Raw genomic sequence first — 17835 nt, 5'->3', positions numbered from 1 at the left:
TACTGTTGAACGAAAAGCTTTTGAATGACATTAAACACATTGGATGGTTCCAATTTCTTCCACAGATGATGTCATTCTTATGCAATACCGCCGAGCTTTGAGGGAATAAAATTAATTTCATATAAATCACAGGACTTAATTTTTTCAAAGTGCATGTCATACTAGAACTGGGCATTACTTGAAAAAAATCTAATTCTTTTGACCAAATGCATCAATGTCGATATTGCAGCCATACTGTAGGATTGACTTTTGGTCCACAAAATCTTAACACAATGACAGTTTTGATAAATAATCACCAATAATGTGGATACAATTAGAAAGTCTGGTAAGTTCAGAAAATGACATCACTTTACTGTAATGTAGCCTTTAAAACCAGGAAATGACAACGCTTGTCATATGACGATATCCAAAATGTAAGACGATATCTAGCTTCATATATCGATGTCGATATAATATCGATATATTGCCCAGCCCTAGGTCATACTTACTTGTCAACCTCGCCATAACTGTTCAGAGCTGATGTCACGGATACCACACATATTACCAACGGAGAGCCTGATGAGAAACAAAGAAACACACGCACACGTTACACATTCACTTAAGATGTCACACAGTACCCATGACTGGATTCACATGCTATGGGGCCCTGTTGGCAGAAATGTGATGTGGGGCCAACTTTCTTTGCACTGTGCATGTACCCTGTACCCTGCTGTGTTTAAGTACCAATCAAGTACAGTCCCTTCATAACATATCATTTGCTGTATCAATTAGTTTGTGGTTATTACAGTATATCAAACAAAAATATATTTGTGAATATGCATCAAGTACAGTTGGTTCCTTCCTTATAAAACCAACTTTTTAAAATGCATTGTTTACATCTATGTTTGCTTGCTGGCTGTCTTCCTCCCCCTTGCATTTGTTAGCATATTGCTAAATTTTAATGCCAACAACTGTGTGCTTGTGTGTGTGTAAACTCACCTTGAAGATTATTAGGAACACCCTACTAATACCGTGTTTGACCCCCTTTCACCTTCCGAACTGCCTTAATTCTTCGTGGCATTGATTCAACAAGGTGCTGGAAGCGTTCTATAGAAATGTTGGCCCATATTGATAGGACAGCATCTTGCAGTTGATGGAGATTTGTGGGATGCACATCCAGGGCACGAAGCTCCCGTTCCACCACATCCCAAAGATGTTTTATTGGGTTGATATCTGGTGACTGTGGGGGCCATTTTAGTACAGTGAACTCATTGTCATGTTCAAGAAACCAATTTGAAATGACTTGAGCTTTGTGACATGGTGCATTATCCTGCTGGAAGTAGCCATCAGAGGATGGGTACATGGTGGTCATAAAGGGATGGACATGGTCAGAAACAATGCTCAGGTAGGCTGTGGCATTTAAACGATGCCCAATTGGTACTAAGGGGCCTAAAGTGTGCCAAGAAAACATCCCCCACACCATTACACCACCACCACTAGCCTGCCCAGTGGTAACAAGGCATGACGAATCCATGTTCTCATTCTGTTTACGCCAAATTCTGACTCTACCATCTGAATGTCTCAACAGAAATCGAGACTCATCAGACCAGGCAACATTTTTCCAGTCTTCAACTGTCCAATTTTGGTGAGCTTGTGCAAATTGTAGCCTCATTTTCCTATTTTTAGTGGAGATGAGTGGTACCTGGTGGGGTCTTCTGCTGGTGTAGCCCATCCGCCTCAAGGTTGTGTGTGTTGTGGCTTCACAAATGCTTTGCTGCATACCTCGGTTGTAACGAGTGGTTATTTGAGTCAAAGTTGATCTTCTATCAGCTTGAATCAGTCGGCCCATTCTCCTCTGACCTCTAGCATCAACAAGGCATTTTCGCCCCCCAGGACTGCAGCATACTGGATGTTTTTCCTTTTTCAGACCATTCTTTGTAAACCCTAGAAATGGTTGTGCATGAAAATCCCAGTAACTGAGCAGATTGGAAAATACTCAAACCAGCCCGTCTGGCACCAACAACCATGCCACGCTCAAAGTTGCTTAGATCACCTTTCGTTCCCATTCTGACATTCAGTTTGGAGTTCAGGAGATTGTCTAGACCTGGACAACACCCCTAAATGCATTGAAGCAGCTTCCAAGTGATTGGTTGATTAGATAATTGCATTAACGGAAAATTTAACAGGTGTTCCTAATAATCTTCAATAATCTAATCTTCGAGTGTATGTGTGCCATCACAATATAAACAACCTGCTCCATAGCACTACTCGTGGTGAAAAACTCCACGGAAAACTCCTACAAAACAAAAATTGACACACACTAAACCTGCCCCTGTGGACCTGGGCCCGAGGCGATTGCAGATGGTTTAATCACAGTGTTAACACAAGTCAGCACTCTCACATTCTTAGATCAACAAGACTGGAACCAAAAGAAATATTTAGGAATCATCTCAAAACCACCTAATAGACCTAAAAGACTTTCACCAAGACATGCATTATGACACATCGAGGCCGAACAGTGATTATAACATAATTCACGTGGTATTTTAACCTTCACAGTGTCATCTGGAAGTATGCCTCAGTTAATTTTAGCAAACAGCCTTGTGGCCCTTTTAAACCTTGTGACACTCATTATATTGTCCAACATGGTAAACTCCAGCCATTGTAGCACCTGTCTTTGCAAACACCTTTGCACCCAGTGGTGGATTCATTTATCTGCTGTGCAAATAATTGCTAATTTCCCTGAAAAAAAAAACAAAAAACTATATACTGCTATACTACAAGGAAACCTTCACTTTGAAGGAGGAAATGAAAGAAAAAGTAGTCAACAGCCTTCAACACAGCTGATAGCAGCCGCAATTAATTATAAATCGAGTATTTACTTTTTATGTATAACAGCTTTACTTCTAACTGTCAGACAAGTCTCCAGCATATAATTCGTAGCTGGCCACACAAAATGAAAAATCACTCTGGACTGAAGAAAGGAAGTAATAAAAAAAGGGATCGTTTTTCCACTAATGGGTTCAGCATGTGAAGGAGAGATTCTGCATTCCCCAGCAGCCACAGACAGTATACGAATGTCCCAGATTCCTTTTATCTGTCCATCAAACTCCAGTTTACTCAGATCAGAGGAGGCAATTGTTATGCTGGAATGCAATTCCAAGCAGATTTATTCAACAGGGTCAGAGTCGCTTACTTTTCGTAAGGGACGTTTGACCAGTAAGGTCACTTACATTTTTTTTTCCAAATCATATTTATAGTAATGGCCTGGCATTAGGTAGAGGCAGGAACAATGGGTGAAATTAGGGACAATACATTAGGATGACAGTGTATTCTTGAACACACAAACAAAAAAATGGCACACAAGGAATAAGACAGGTATCTTTGTTATATTCTGAAGCCAATATGGCAGAAATATCACCTGTGTTTTCCATCTAATAGTAGTAATTAAAGAGTGCCGAGCAGACCTACCCCAGCCAATGCCATAGTAGTAGAAGTGCTTGCTGCCCTCAGAGCCAAACACCTTGACCACCATACTGTAGAGGTGGAGGCCCTCCACCAGCATCCAGGCGAAGGCGCTCAGAAAGAAGAAGTGAAGCAGGACAGCCATGACTTTGCAAGGCAGCTGGGACAGGGGACAAGGCCTTTTACCATCAAAACATTCACTCCATTATTTTTTATGTATGCATTATTATTTTTAAACGGCATTTATTTAAATTTTAGATGTATTACCTTTCATTATAGAGTTTAATCATTTAGTGGTTCTTTAACTTAACCACATTTTACACTTTACATTGTATTTCACTAAGTGTTACACAATTTCTCGTCATTATTCTAATAATCGGAATATTATTAGAATAAATGACAAGGCACTAATTCCACCAGCCTTAACACTTCATCACTGAGTGTTAGATAAGATTCATATACATCACAATTCTGCACTAAGTGCAACTTGCACAAACATAGGTTTTACTTACATCTTTATAAATACTATTTAAAGGTGCAGTAGGTAAACCTTATAAAACTAACTTTCTGTCATATTTGCTGAAGCTGACCCTATGTTCCAGTAGAACTACATGAAGCAGGTAATTACAAATCTATCATTATTGACATTATAATCATCATTAACAACATTATGTGTACTGTGGATGTACCGTGCCCGGGTCGAAGCGAGCGCTGATGAGCAGTAAGATCTCAGCCACCAGGATGGCGAAGGACAGGTTGGCGTGGATGTGGTAGCGTTGGTTACGAATGGTACTCACTGACCTGCAGAGCAGCAGCAGCAGCAGCACAACATCACATTATGTTGTTCTAGTACTTTGGTCATTTTGGTAATACAACTTATATAAAACATAAAAGGTAAATGTTTTAAAGACATATGCGCAGTAAGGGTTGTTAAAGTGATGATACTCACGACAGAACTGCAAAAGTGACCAGAGTGATGGCAAGACAGATGATGGAGATTGAGCAGCCGACATAACCGATGGTTGATAGTGCCACCCTGTGGCCAGTAGTGAGCTGTGTACAGAGACACATCACCATCAACAATGGACAAGACAACATGTAAAAACATTATTATTTTTGCCGACATGGTGGGTCGGTACATTGTGTCAACAACGCTAGAAAAGCTAGTTTAGTTTAGTTTTATATAGCCTGTATCATTAGCCAGGAAATTATAAGGCTCTGTCCCTGTGTAGTTTATGATGATGAACATAATACTGACTCTCATTAGTATTTCTCAGGGAAATCTCAGAGACTACTCTCCAAGACTGGGCACACTGTCATAAAGCTTTAGCAAAACGGTTTAAATCCTCCTGTGTAAAGAATAAAACAAAGATGGAATCAAAACGTTTCTAGATGAAAAGTATTCACACATTATGTATTTTTTTTTTTTACATGATGTTTAGATTAGTTTTTGATGTAGGGTTTTTCACCGTAAATGTGCAGTCCATTACTTTTTTTGTTATGATTTTGGGAAACGCAAACTTATATTGTCCAAGAAGCTTAAGAGTGACGGACTGTGTTTCTTCATATGCACATATCCATGGCGTACGGCCTCATGCATTGATGTTGTTTTGGAGTTCGGGCTATTTTGAGGGGTCGGGTTTGATTCTCCATTAACTGTCTTCACATGTGCCTTGTCATTACGAGGGCAGAGGAGTTTCAGCCTTCCAGAAAAAGGGATATGTGGGATATTCCCAGGCAGCTGAGGGATGAGGCAGCCCACTAATTAGAGACTGGCTAAGGGCAAGTATAGCATCAAATAGACTTCTGCTCCTTAAATACAGCGCTGGCCCACTTAGCTGCAATAAGAAGTCCTCTTTTCTATTTAAAGAAGCCATTGTGGATGCTGACCGTACTCCCATGGCACACATTCTTGGATAACAAAGAGTTAGACTGTGGTGACAATGTATACATGTTTAGCATTCCAAATTGCTCCACATTTATGAGTATGAGTGCTGGGTTTTTGTGGGTGCGCTATTAGGGACCTGGAAGACAGGTATGATGAAGGTCCAGTACATGGGGTTAAAGCTCATTTAGTTATCACTTATCTGTACAATACATTGTTTATGTGAATGTCACTAACTTGAAAAACAAAAACAATAAAGAGATTGGGGGAAAAAAAAGTTTTTTCTAAAATACTGTGCAGATGCTATATACTCCCAGATGTTTTAAGAGGACAGTCTTTTGGAGAATGGTCCAAAGGGACAGTTCTCTTGAGAGAGTGTAGTCCTTGAGAAACGGACCACTGACCTGTGCAACAACCCAAAAATACCACACTTAATCATGGTTGTCCAAAGTACTTAAGAACCATAAAACCACCAGTGAAACCGACATTGTGACTGTGCAGGTCTGCTTACAATTGACCTACAGGGAGGAACGATAAACTGTCCAGACTGAAGTGGGGGCTTCGGGTTGGTGGTTTACTGTGTGGTTAACCGGTGCTTCCTCTCCAATTATGTTCCTACAAATGTACTTATTTTGTGACAAAGACACAGAGGAAGCCACCCACTTTTGATTTTGGCTGGGGTAGAGGAATACACTTTCCTCTAAACAGTAATGGGAGCTTTACTGTTACCTACAACAGATTATACAGTATTTAAACGCATTGTGTCATAGCAGGAAAAGCACAGGTGTTACTAATAACAATAACAATGGCTCCATTCTATTCAAGTGTAAGCCTTGACAATTTTAATAATGAGCTGACATGCAAAATACCAGGTCCATGGATGTATTGTAAGAACTGGACATGGGAGTTGATGACGTACCGCTGCCTCGATCGGTTAGTTAGTTTGTGTTATTGTGTGATTTCGGTGTTTTAAAGGGTTAGTTCGGATTGACAAACGCTCCACTATGTTCACCGGCTACTTGCTAACTTTGCCTGTCTGCTGTCAGTTTATCAAAGCTTTTTTTTCACTGAAAACAGCTGCCTGATGTGATGCATTGTTAACCCTCTGAGGTCTAAGGGCATTTTTACATAGTTTCTTAAATTGACCTTTTTAAGGTATTCCCATACAACTAATCCCCATGTTTCATATCAAAATGTTCAGGACAAACTCAGCTTTCCAGATAGTGACGCCCAACGTTTTTCTAGAGCAATGTGTAAATAGATAATTTGGCTCTAAAGCTGAAAAAATGATGTTTGCTTTTTGAAATTCCTCAAATCTCTTTTGAAAACAAACCTTATGTTATGGTGTGTTGTGCGAATTGTTTCGGTGCTTGAAATGAATTTGCCAAAGTCTTAGGTTATATAGGTGATTAAAATAGTGAATAAATGTCTGAAATGAAATTTTGTAATATCGCTTTTTGAGTGGGAGTTTTGCCAAACATCGTCTTTCGTTCTCAGAGGGTTAATATGCAAGAAAAAAAATGGAGCTGCTTTAAAGAGTAGCTAAATATCCTACCTTTAAGGGCACCACTTGCATAAGTATGGCAAAGTTGGTGAGGTGGTTGCACAAACACACAGAGTATGTCATGTTTCCATCTGAGCGGACACAACCTTCGTTGGACCATACTCCCTCTTTTGAACTGAAAAGGATGACAATTAGGTATTATTTACAGATACAATATACTCAGAGGTTTTTATAGGAACACTGCTGGCAATGATCACTCAACATGATCTATTAAGGGAGGCACACAGAGATTGTTTCCGTTGTTGCTGAATTTACCAGGGCAATCTGACAGGGAAATCTAATAAGTCACATTTTTCTTGAGCTTCAGGGCAAAGGGGAGAAAGGAGAGGAAGCCTTTGAATCCAAGTGTAAACACACTCCCTTTTTTAAAATGATTTATGCTTCCTTAATAATGTTTTGGCTCCATTTATCAGATCAACATTTTTTTTTACCAGAGGGCTGTTGCTCAAGATATAACAAACTGAAACATGAACACATGTAACACATGTAACACTGGCTGTTTTTCATTTGAATAGGGAAAAGGGAAGTACACTTATTCCAAATCATTGGTCATTTCTTAGAATTTAAAGCCTTTAGACTTAAGCAAAGAACCTGCAATGAGTTGACAATCAAGATACAAAATCCCTTTGGCTCTACATCTGAATGAATAATTGAGACATGCTGCATTTAAATCACGAACACAGACCCACCTGTAGTCCAAGAAAGCACAGTAGAGGAAGACTTTATTGCTCTGATTTAGGACTTGCTCTTGCTGTTCTTTAGTCTGAAAAAGAAAAAGAAAATTGAGATCTCTTAATTGTGAGTATGTGCCATAGGAAAACATTTGCTTTTGGATTGTACTGGCTCATTAAATTACAAGCAAAACTCAAGCAAACCTGTTCGGAAAATGTGCTTTGATCAAGAAGCGACGTGGAATATTTCAGACACAAATCAGCAGCATTCTTTCCTATGTGATCTTTGGCTCTCTTTCCATGCATATGCTCAAAAGAAGTATCAGATCTCGATATATTAGCTACAGTAAGGGTAGAAAATGCTGTATATTTTGCTTTTTTTTAAATCCCTCTGAAGAGGAATAAACCTCATTATTTTTTTGATAAATGCTCTGATGACAATGTTCGTGCAAAACCCAATAAACAAAGTTTAAACCATTAAATAAAGAGTAAAACACTTTACAAATTCTGTTTTTGATACAAAATAAAGACACTTTGTTGGTGCTTAAATGCCAATAAAAGACCTCAGACTCTACAACTGAAGAGGTCTGACATCATACTAAAGGACAGACAAGACGCCGATCGACACTCAGCAAAGGTGATTATTACAGTGAGCTAAAATCCCTGCTGTCTTCAAGAATCTTATTTGATTATAACTCACTTTTTCCGTGTCATTCCTTAATATGAGATTTGGAGTCCCCGGAGACAGTGAGCTAATGGCTACAGTGCAAGAATGCAGTAATTGGGGCTTGGCCCTGGTTTCAGGTCAAACCACTACCCTCCTCAATCTGTCATCTGAAGAAAACAACACTTTCATTGGCTGGATGGGTGTATACCGAGAGACTGCACACCTCTTCTCATTCCCCAAGTCTTGACTCTCAGACTGAATAAGTGTATGATTAGATGGACTGCGTCTGCACTATTTCCTTCTGGAAAAAGTGAGAGAGAGAGTGAAATTGACACTCAGGCTGTCTGTTTCCTGGCCCATAGGCTCAGTGATTCATATTGAAAAGCATAGCACAATACGTTGACTTCATTGTGTAACCAAATCGTTGCTCTCATTCTGTCTGTTTCGCACATGCAGCTCTTTAGTCATCACTTATTGTGACCCTCGAGATGAATGCAATGGATGGATATTCATCTGGCCCATTAGAGTAGGCAGCACAATGGGTCCAAGAACCATGGGAGCGCCGTAAATGCAGCCCGTCATCACAAGCCGAAGTCCAGCTTTGACGAGCTGCAAGCAACCCCGTGGGTGAATTTACTGCTCCCCTGTGGGCTTTAATAACTCACAATGCTTGTTGGGTGTAAATGAAAGCAGATGGAAGAAAGACAAACTGCCATTGGCATACTGTAAGCCTTGCTTTACAGTGTTGAATTTGCTCTCTACAATCACTGACCCTTTAATGTTCCTGTGCAATGAAGGAAGACTAATTATCCACATTAAGCACAAAATGTGAACCCTTGTTCTTGGGAAACAATCCATCATTATCAAACCATCATATGCACCAGACACAAGCTAAATATACATTGACTAACAGACCATCACACATATAAGGAGTGCTGTTTGGCCACGCTTCCTCTCTAGCAACTGTCTGTTTGTGGTACATCCAGCGTGTGTTTTCCAGTTGATATCTGAGGAGAGGTGCAAGAACCTGAAAGTTACTGGGTGAGTGTTAAAATGCACTTGGAGATCTGGCCGAGCTTTGTGCGCACGCCGTTCCCTCGGTGCCCTGAGGCCTCCGCCACCAGCCAAGGCTGGAGTTGGAGCTCCAAGTCTTTATTAATAACAGAAGGCCAGCAAACATCGCCTTGGAAATCACTTTGAGCCTTGTAAGGAGAATAGACGTAGAGAGAAAGAAGAGGGTGAAAGCTAGTGACAGCAGAGTGATACAGAGTGACAGGCTGATAGAGGAGAAGGGCCAGAGAGAGAGAGAGGCTGATAAATCATAGAAAGTCAAGGTGTTTCTGGCGCTTCGATGTCGCTATGTCCCACTTGGTGCAGCTGTCAACCTCAGCTCCATCTACAGGGATTACTTTAACCCCAACTACTTTAACCCCAACCTCCACGGTAGTGAAATACAAAACTGTCAAAAATCTAGGGCTGCTCATTCAATTTTGTCAACTCATCGATTAGTTGATTGTAAAACTGAGTTTCTCCACAAAGAATCATGCAAAAACTTTAAATCTTGTGTTTGCTAGAGAAGTGCTCATGCATTTCTTGGAAATAAGTCATTCAGCATGAAAAAAAGCATTAAACATGACTAATCGACCAAAGAAACTTTAATCGACTAGCAGCTATCAGAGGTGGAAGATACGTTAATAAGTTAGACAAGTTAATGCCCTGCATTTATAATTTTACTTCAGTAAAAGTACACAAGTATTATCATAAATTGTACTTATCAAAGATGAAAAGAAAAAGAAAAATATTGGCCCGTGTGACTGATGTATAATCTCATTGGACATTATTAAATTGTTACAGTTTTTACACACGTTCTGACTGGAACAAAGAAGTTTGAACACATTACACCTGTCCTTAGACTTTTACACTGGCTCCCAGTCAAGGCTAGCCTGGTCCGACCAGACTCTGGTACATTTCATTTGTACAGAGAGTCTGGCCTCTCTCCATTGACAAGTGTTAACTTCCTTGAAGGCGGGTACTCTGTTGAAGTTTAAAACTATTGGATCTGCCCAGAGCTACTCTGTATCTGCCATAACCAATCGCTAACGTTTGGTCGTGACGTATGTCATGCGCCTGTGCAACAAGAGGGGAGACCGACAACAAATATTGGCTTATATTTAGCATTAGCATCGCTAGCGTTAGCCTTAGCCAACTCCTTCACCACTAACGGAGCGAGCTGGAAAATCAAACTTTTCCTGAACCCCCTGCCTATAGACATTTCAATTGATGCGTGCCAGGGGTGGAGCAGGCATGCAGAAGGAGAACTTCATTTTGACCTGAAGATAGGACGTTTGGGGGAACTGGGTGAGAAGTTATCGATTTCCGTTTAGAGTTTTGAGAAAAGGAGGCATAATTTCAAGAAATGTGTTTAAGCAATCAAGAAAAACAGTAATAGTAATGCATAATGTTACCATTGTAGTTGTTGACCTAACTATTTTACATACAGTTACAGGTGCAGTGGTCCTCAACCTAGGGGTCAGGCCTCCTCCAAAGGGTCATAAGATAAATGAGGGGTCCTCAATGATTAATGGGGTGAGGTTCTGCTAAATGTGTATTCATTTTTTTTCCACTTTTCTCTAATATTTGCTTTTTTTTTTTTTTTTTTTTTTTTTTACAAAATTTTGGATACTTTTACCTCTTTGGGATTCAAACACTTTTCAAATTTAATACGTTTAGAGGGTGGAAATCCTTCTTTGGTGGAAATGCTTACAACTCATTGTCACTGAAATGTGACAAGAGGCCCTAACTACACAGAGATTCTGTTTGTAAGGGATCGCAAGCCAAAAATGTCAAAAGCCACTGGTTAAATGGTTAAAGATGTATTATGTAAAAGCAAGTTGAATATAAATGTTGCCGAGTAAAAGAGCAAAATATTTGTCTTTGGAATGTAGTAGAGTAAAAGTAGAAAGTAGCTTAAAGGGATACTTAAGTAAAGTACAAGTATTTCCAAATTATGATACTAGAGTAAATGCACTTAATTACTTTCCGCCACTTTAATACATGGAGTGAGTCTTGGGGTGTTACTAACTAGGATTTCAGTTGAAAAGCTGCAGGAGGGTATTAGAACTGTAAATCATGATGCAACTCTTTTAAAAGAGAACAAACACTCTTAGCTGCCAGGTCATCAGCGTAACACACGTATAACATTATTGTGTTTTCAATAATAGATATTTAATGGTGCGTCCTTATGACTTGCTAATGAAAACACAGCCCTACCAGCCATTTACACCACCACACCAATCAATTGTGATTGCTAGCAAAAAGCCTCAAACATCAGCATGAGAGCCGCTGGCTGCCGTCTGATGTGTATATGCCTCTAACCCAAAGCACGCCTCATCCTTTGGCTGTTTTATGACTGTGTTGAGCCTTTTGGATAAAACGTTGAGGGATGAAAATAAACACTCTCATGCATCACAAAAGCATTTAAGCCACAGATGACACGCAGAACCCAGCAATTTGTATGCATGCACGCTTCTCTGTCCTCGTTGGTGTCTTTCAGACCTCCCGTGACTGGCAGAGCTGGAAGCTGGAGCCTCGCTGTGGTTGAGCTAGCTTCAGCAAAATGCCGACAGCATATTTCTCTGCAAATCCCTAGACGTCGAGCAACTCTGGGTTAATTTAAATCTTAGCTTTTGACAGCTGGTTCTCAAGCGGGGTACAAATCAAGAAAAGATGGAGAAAGCTACACACCACCTATCATCCAAACAGACAGGCTAGTGCTGGTAGAAATACCAGCCAAAGTGTATACACACACACACACACACACACACACACACACACACACACACACACACACACACACACACACACACACACACACACACACACACACACACAGGTTTGTGGCACTATCTTTGTGGGGACCCGTCATTGACATAATGCATTCCCTAGCACCTTACCCTAACCTTAACCATCACAACTAAATGCCTAACCTTAACCCTTACCCTCACCCTAACCATAACCTAATTCTAACCCTAATCCTAAAACCAAGTCTTAACCCTCAAACAGCCCTTTAACGTTGTGGGGTCCAGCATTTTGGCCCCACAAAGCTGTCGGGACCCCACAAGTATACTGGACTCCCGGTTTTTGGACCCCACGAATATAGTTAAACAAGCCCCACACACACACACACACACACACACACACACACAGTTATGTCTGAAATGTATTGTTGTATGTATGTATTGTTTATTGAAGTTTCACCGCCAGCATTTCTGACTTTCACATAAAATCCTAACATATAAATTATCTTTTTAAATCACCATTATGTACAGTATACTATGCTGTAGTGCAACCAATTTACCAGAAGTGTTACTGTTAACAAACTCAAATAGAGATATAAAAAAACCTATTACCTCCAGTTACAGTGGACACTAACATTTTTCCAATCTTATCTGAGTTCTAACTGAAAGAATGTGGAATATTTAGCATTCTTGACCTTAGTTTGGAAAACAGTAGTTTGACAAAACAGAGTCTTTAGTTTTTGGTCCATTTACTTGCGTTTTCCAGAGCTTAATATTAGCTTAAGAACATGAGATGCACTTGAACACTACATAAAAAGGGCTAGTGAGTGGACCTTGAATAAATATGAAGGGAACAAAGTCCTGCACACACCCACTCATTCCACCCAGCACTGGTACAAGAATATACAGCCCCAAGAGCAAAAGAGCAAAGAAGTCTAAATACAGGCTTTGGTTATGCTAAATTTAAAAAGCAGGAAAAAAAAACCCGACACAACAGTGTGAGTGAATAAGTAAGCGATCTTCTCCTTTTCCCTTACACGTTCCAAATATTTGAGAGCAGAGAGCCAGGGTGTAATTTGGACTGCACGTTCTGCATTCGGTATATATATCAAATTTTAACAGTGCAGTTGTCAGCAGGGTCCATACCAGCATTAAAACCCATCAGTCACACTCTACACAATGACAAAACATTATTTAAAGCTACCATCATCTTCTGTTTTTTTGGCAGTGTACAGTACAGTAGGTGAAAGTTAAAATACAAATCAACAGAAAGGCGAATGTAGCCAGGTTATGACAATGGCTAAATTCTTCTGCCTAACAATACATGACCCCCCCCCCAAAAAAAAAAAAAAAAAAAAAAGCTACATTGACTGCTCTTAAATTTAGTAAGGGAAGGAAACACTTTATTGCAGTATGTCTGGGAAAGACATACCAAGGTATGGTGTAACATTACTCAGTCCAGCAACCACAGCTCAAAACTTGACCTGGAGTTTGAGGAAAACCCTGCCCGTTGAACCACCTTAAGGTCAATACATAAATGCATCACACTGACACAACCCTGAGTCCATGCTGCAAAACACAACTGGCCTTGAGTGAGATCATGCCTCCAGAGGAAATGTAATAAGACATGCAGCTGTGGTCTCAACTCAGTCTCTGCGGTAGACACAGAAAAAAAAACGAGACGTGTTGATAGGTATGCAGGCAGGGTGTGAGGAAAACTGGGGACAATAAAAAAAAAACAAAACAGAAATGTCGGTTGTTTTTGATAAGGTGAGCGGTGGACGTTCACAGAAATACTGTACTGTGTCTATTAACTGTTCAAAACAACACATATGACTTTTAGAAGTCAACTCACATGACAAGGGAGAGGTTCTCCATGCATAAATCCATGTGTTCCCCCAAGGCTTTCAAATGAGGCCACTGTAACATTTCTCTGGTTTCTGTAGGAACATCTGTTAGGCGAGGAGCTGTATTTTGAGCCTTTGCAGAGAAGTTTTAACGTGTACATGAAATAGTACATAAAATAGAAAAATTCACATCTGCCGCTAAAGTGCTGCCCCCTTCCTTATGGCGCCCATGTTAAGCAATTGTGCTGTTCACACAGCACACGCCACGGAGCTCCGTGAATGGCTGGCAATCTGGAGCGATCGTTTCGACGCCTTGTCTTTTATTTCCGTGAATCGTGACCGAATCTTGCATGAAAACACTCTGATAATCTATTATAAACGATATAGAAGCCATATTATATATAGTATAAATGATCTAATTCTGATAAATCATCAAATGTGCATCCCCTGCTTGCCAACCCTTTTGATTTTCCTTCCCTTCTCCCTGCTCTTCTCCTGGAGTTTCAATTCCCCCTGATTTTTACATGATAAAATATCAAATTAATTTAAAATTAGCCTCATGTCACTGCTGTTTGTGACTGTTTTTTTTTTCTTTCTAAATAGCATAGGCCTACTTGTTCCACACATTCAGTTGTGTCTGTCTTTTTGTCTTTGTATAACCTTGCAGTTGACATCATTTTCTCAAATTCTTTGTACATCTACAAATCTTCAATCAAGTCACATATTCACATGCTTGAATTTCTTATGCAGATTTTGTCACAGGTTTACGGAGGGTGACACACAACCAAAGGTTTTTGAATTTTTGTCTGAACATTATCTGAGGCCATAGCAAGAATCATATAGACAGAATCAGGACCTTTTCTACTTTTCCTCTGAGCTCAAGCTCTGCTCTGTTCAGCACGTAGCGAGAGAGGTGGTGGTCGCGAGGCTTGAGTGGTGATAGAAAGGGGGGTGCTGAATGGGAGGGGCTGTGAAGAGAGACTCTAAAATCTTTTGGCAAGAAAGGAATAGCAATAGCCAGACCTCCATCTGTGATTGATCAGTGTGTGGGCTCACACAGCTTGTGTGTGTATACGTCTTGGTGTATGGATGGGTGTGGGGTTGGGAGAGAAAGAGAGAGAGAGAGAGAGAGAGAGAGAGAGAGAGAGAGAGAGAGGGACAGAGGAGAGAATTTGCCCACAAGGTTTAAGCTAGGCGTGTGCTGGGAGTTATAAAAAGACTGGCAAAAAAAATTGTGGCAGAAAGGACTGATACCAGCATTGGCATACACAATGGGTCAAGTGTTAAATAACCTTTGCGTGTTTATTTTCAAAGTTAAAGAACAATTGATCCGCTAGCTCCAACAAGTCTAGACGTCTTTCTCAACACAAGCCACCCTATTTCCCCATCTGCCCCTCACCTCTTTACTCACTTCCCACCAAACTCTCTTACATGCTCTTTAAATTATGGGATAAAGCTTAAGGGGAAGACTTAGTCTAGTAGTCAGGGAAGGTTCACTGAGAGGCAACCTCTCTTTTGCAGGAACGCCCTGATCACATTCACACAGTTGCACACATTCATACCTGGAAGCTGCCCAGTACAACAACAGTCTGATCTGCTGGCAACTGAGAAGCTCCACTGGAGCGGTTGGGGTTAAGAACCTTGCTCAAGGGCACCTCAGTGGTGGTAATGAGGGAGTGACAAGCGCTGCTCTTTCACATTCTCCACCCAGATTTTATCCTGTCGGTCTGGGGATTGAACCGACGACCTCTCGGTCACAAGCTCGCATCTTTAAGCTTTTGGCCACCACTACCCCTACTACTACTTATTATTATGGAACTGACAATAATAATAAGTAATGGTGAAGTCATCTGAGTCAGTTTGATACATTTAATAATCCAATTTTCTTAAGTTTTAGTGTGTGTAGAAAAGATGTTTGAGCAAACGTTTGACATTTTGGGAAAAAAACACTTATTTGGTTTCTGGCGGAGAGTTAGATGAGAAGATTGATAACGCTCTCAGGTCTGTCTCTTAAAGGGATACTTTGTCGATTTGAATCCAGCTCTGTGTTATGTTTGTGTGGGCACGCGTGGACGGCGTTTGGCTTCCCTCGGTGGCGCCAGTGCACGGAGCTGCTCTGCTCAGCTGGGAGCTCTGTGCGATGTTTTGTCCACGATGTCATGGAGAAGTACTACACTACCCACAATCCTAAGCATAAGAGCGACGTCTCCCAATTGGTGGAGCTCGCTGTTACCATGGAAACCCGCGAACAGCTAGAGCGTGCTGCTACCATTAAAGTATATGATCGCCTCTATACACAGACTTGTACCTTTTTTTTTGCCATTTTACAAATGGGCCTTTGCGCCGAATCAAATGTGTCATGGTCACGATTCATCTCGTAGATGGTTGTCTTGGTTTCGGCTCTCTTAACGAAACATAAATTAAGATATTAAATGGTGAAAATCACTTCCGAAACCAGAGCCGTTTCAGAAAGTGGGGTAGTCACTGTTTAGCTTTGTTAGTTAGCTGTAGAGGTGCTGGTGGGTGGATTTTGTTTTGGTCTGATTAGTACAGAGCCGGGCTAGCTGTTCCCCACTGTTTCCAGTCTTAAAGCTAAGCTATGATATGTGATATATGTGATATATGATAACCAGCTGCTAGCTGTAGCCTTATATTTAACATTCTGATATACTGTAAGTGGTGTCAATCTTCTCATTTAACTCTCCACCAGAAAGCAAATTATAAAATGTTGAACCATTTTTTTTAAAGATTATTTTTTATATATTTTTGGGGTATTTTAGGCCTTTATTATATAGGACAGCTGAATATGTGAAAGGGGAGAGAGAGAGAGAGAGGGGGAATGACATGCAGCAAAGGGCCGCAGGTCAGAGTCAAACCCGCGGCTGCTGCGACAAGGACCGAGCCTCTGTACATGGGGCGCATGCTCCACCAGGTGAGCTATCCAGGCGTCCCAACAATTTCTTTAAAACTAATCATCCGTAGTTCTACATTACATCACAAATGAAATGAAAGAAAAGTGAATTGAGGGACAGATAGAGGCCACCAGTGCTCTTCCAGTGCTGCCTCCCAGTTTCACCCTTTCGCCTCGGCCCTTCTTACGGAGCCGCCAACCTAACACACTGCTTTATAAGCCTGTAAAGTCAGGCCCGCTTGTCAAAATCTGTTTTTTAAATCCTCTCAGTTTTGACCCTATAAATCCACTTTGCTCATGAAATCAATCTTTCCATTCATTCACTTCATACCATCGGCGTGATGCTTTGACGGAAGAAGCGGACAGGGAGGAGGTCTCGGCCTTTTTATGTATGTATTAATGTTTAACTACGGACCCCGATGCCTCCCACCCTCCCTTTTCTCCCCTTCTTCTCTCTCAAACTAAACCTGAGTCAGACAGCTGTAATAAATCACTGAAGGAGCCAGGGTCCAATCAACACTGCAGCCGAATGGCGTGAGAAAGCATGTGGGCCTCCAGCAGCCTTGATAACACCTTGTCTGGGTATCAAACCCGCTCTGTGCCACATAACATGTGATGGTGGCACATCGGCCCTGACTGAGTCAGCTGGGAATGGCATGACCTCACCAGGCTGTTTCAGTGTACTCAGAGGGCATCAATCAAGACTGCAGGGTCAATCAGACACCAAGCACATGGCTTAGACCTTCAGTGAGTGGTACCTGCCATGACACAGGCTTCTTTACAAGTTGGTGACTTTTATCATGGCAGGTGTCAGAGAGAGAAAATGGATGACATTTGGGTCTGAGCAATGACGGTAGGTGACTCTTTATACAGAACAAGAGATGGCACACAGGACTTGTTGTTACCATGACAGCAAGAGAAGACAGATGAGAAAGCTGACACATTTCTGCTTCGGACACACTCAGTCCCCCCGGCTAGGTTTTAATGAAGTCACTGGGTGTTTGTCTACTTTCTGGGGATAAACAGAGAGGTCAGTTGCAAATCACTTA

At 41.0% G+C, this 17835-nt stretch overlaps 1 protein-coding gene across 3 annotated transcripts in view; it reads right to left on the bottom strand.

Annotated features, from left to right (window-relative positions):
• Positions 1-17835, bottom strand: part of adgrd1 (adhesion G protein-coupled receptor D1) — a 34764-nt gene that overhangs the window by 2636 nt on the left and 14293 nt on the right. For all 3 annotated transcript variants that reach the window (XM_031300731.2, XM_031300730.2, XM_031300732.2), the window contains 6 exons: positions 7583-7656; positions 6885-7008; positions 4394-4497; positions 4134-4245; positions 3451-3604; positions 489-555 (listed from right to left, as the gene is read on the bottom strand). In XM_031300731.2, the coding sequence (XP_031156591.1) occupies positions 489-555; positions 3451-3604; positions 4134-4245; positions 4394-4497; positions 6885-7008; positions 7583-7656 (635 nt within the window). The remainder of the gene's footprint in view (positions 1-488; positions 556-3450; positions 3605-4133; positions 4246-4393; positions 4498-6884; positions 7009-7582; positions 7657-17835) is intronic.

The sequence above is a fragment of the Sander lucioperca genome, chromosome 2, assembly GCF_008315115.2.
Source record: "Sander lucioperca isolate FBNREF2018 chromosome 2, SLUC_FBN_1.2, whole genome shotgun sequence".
In the NCBI taxonomy this organism is placed as follows: Eukaryota; Metazoa; Chordata; class Actinopteri; order Perciformes; family Percidae; genus Sander; species Sander lucioperca.
The sequence above is the reverse complement of the archived record's forward strand: the minus strand, read 5'-3'. Positions and strand labels throughout refer to the sequence as shown.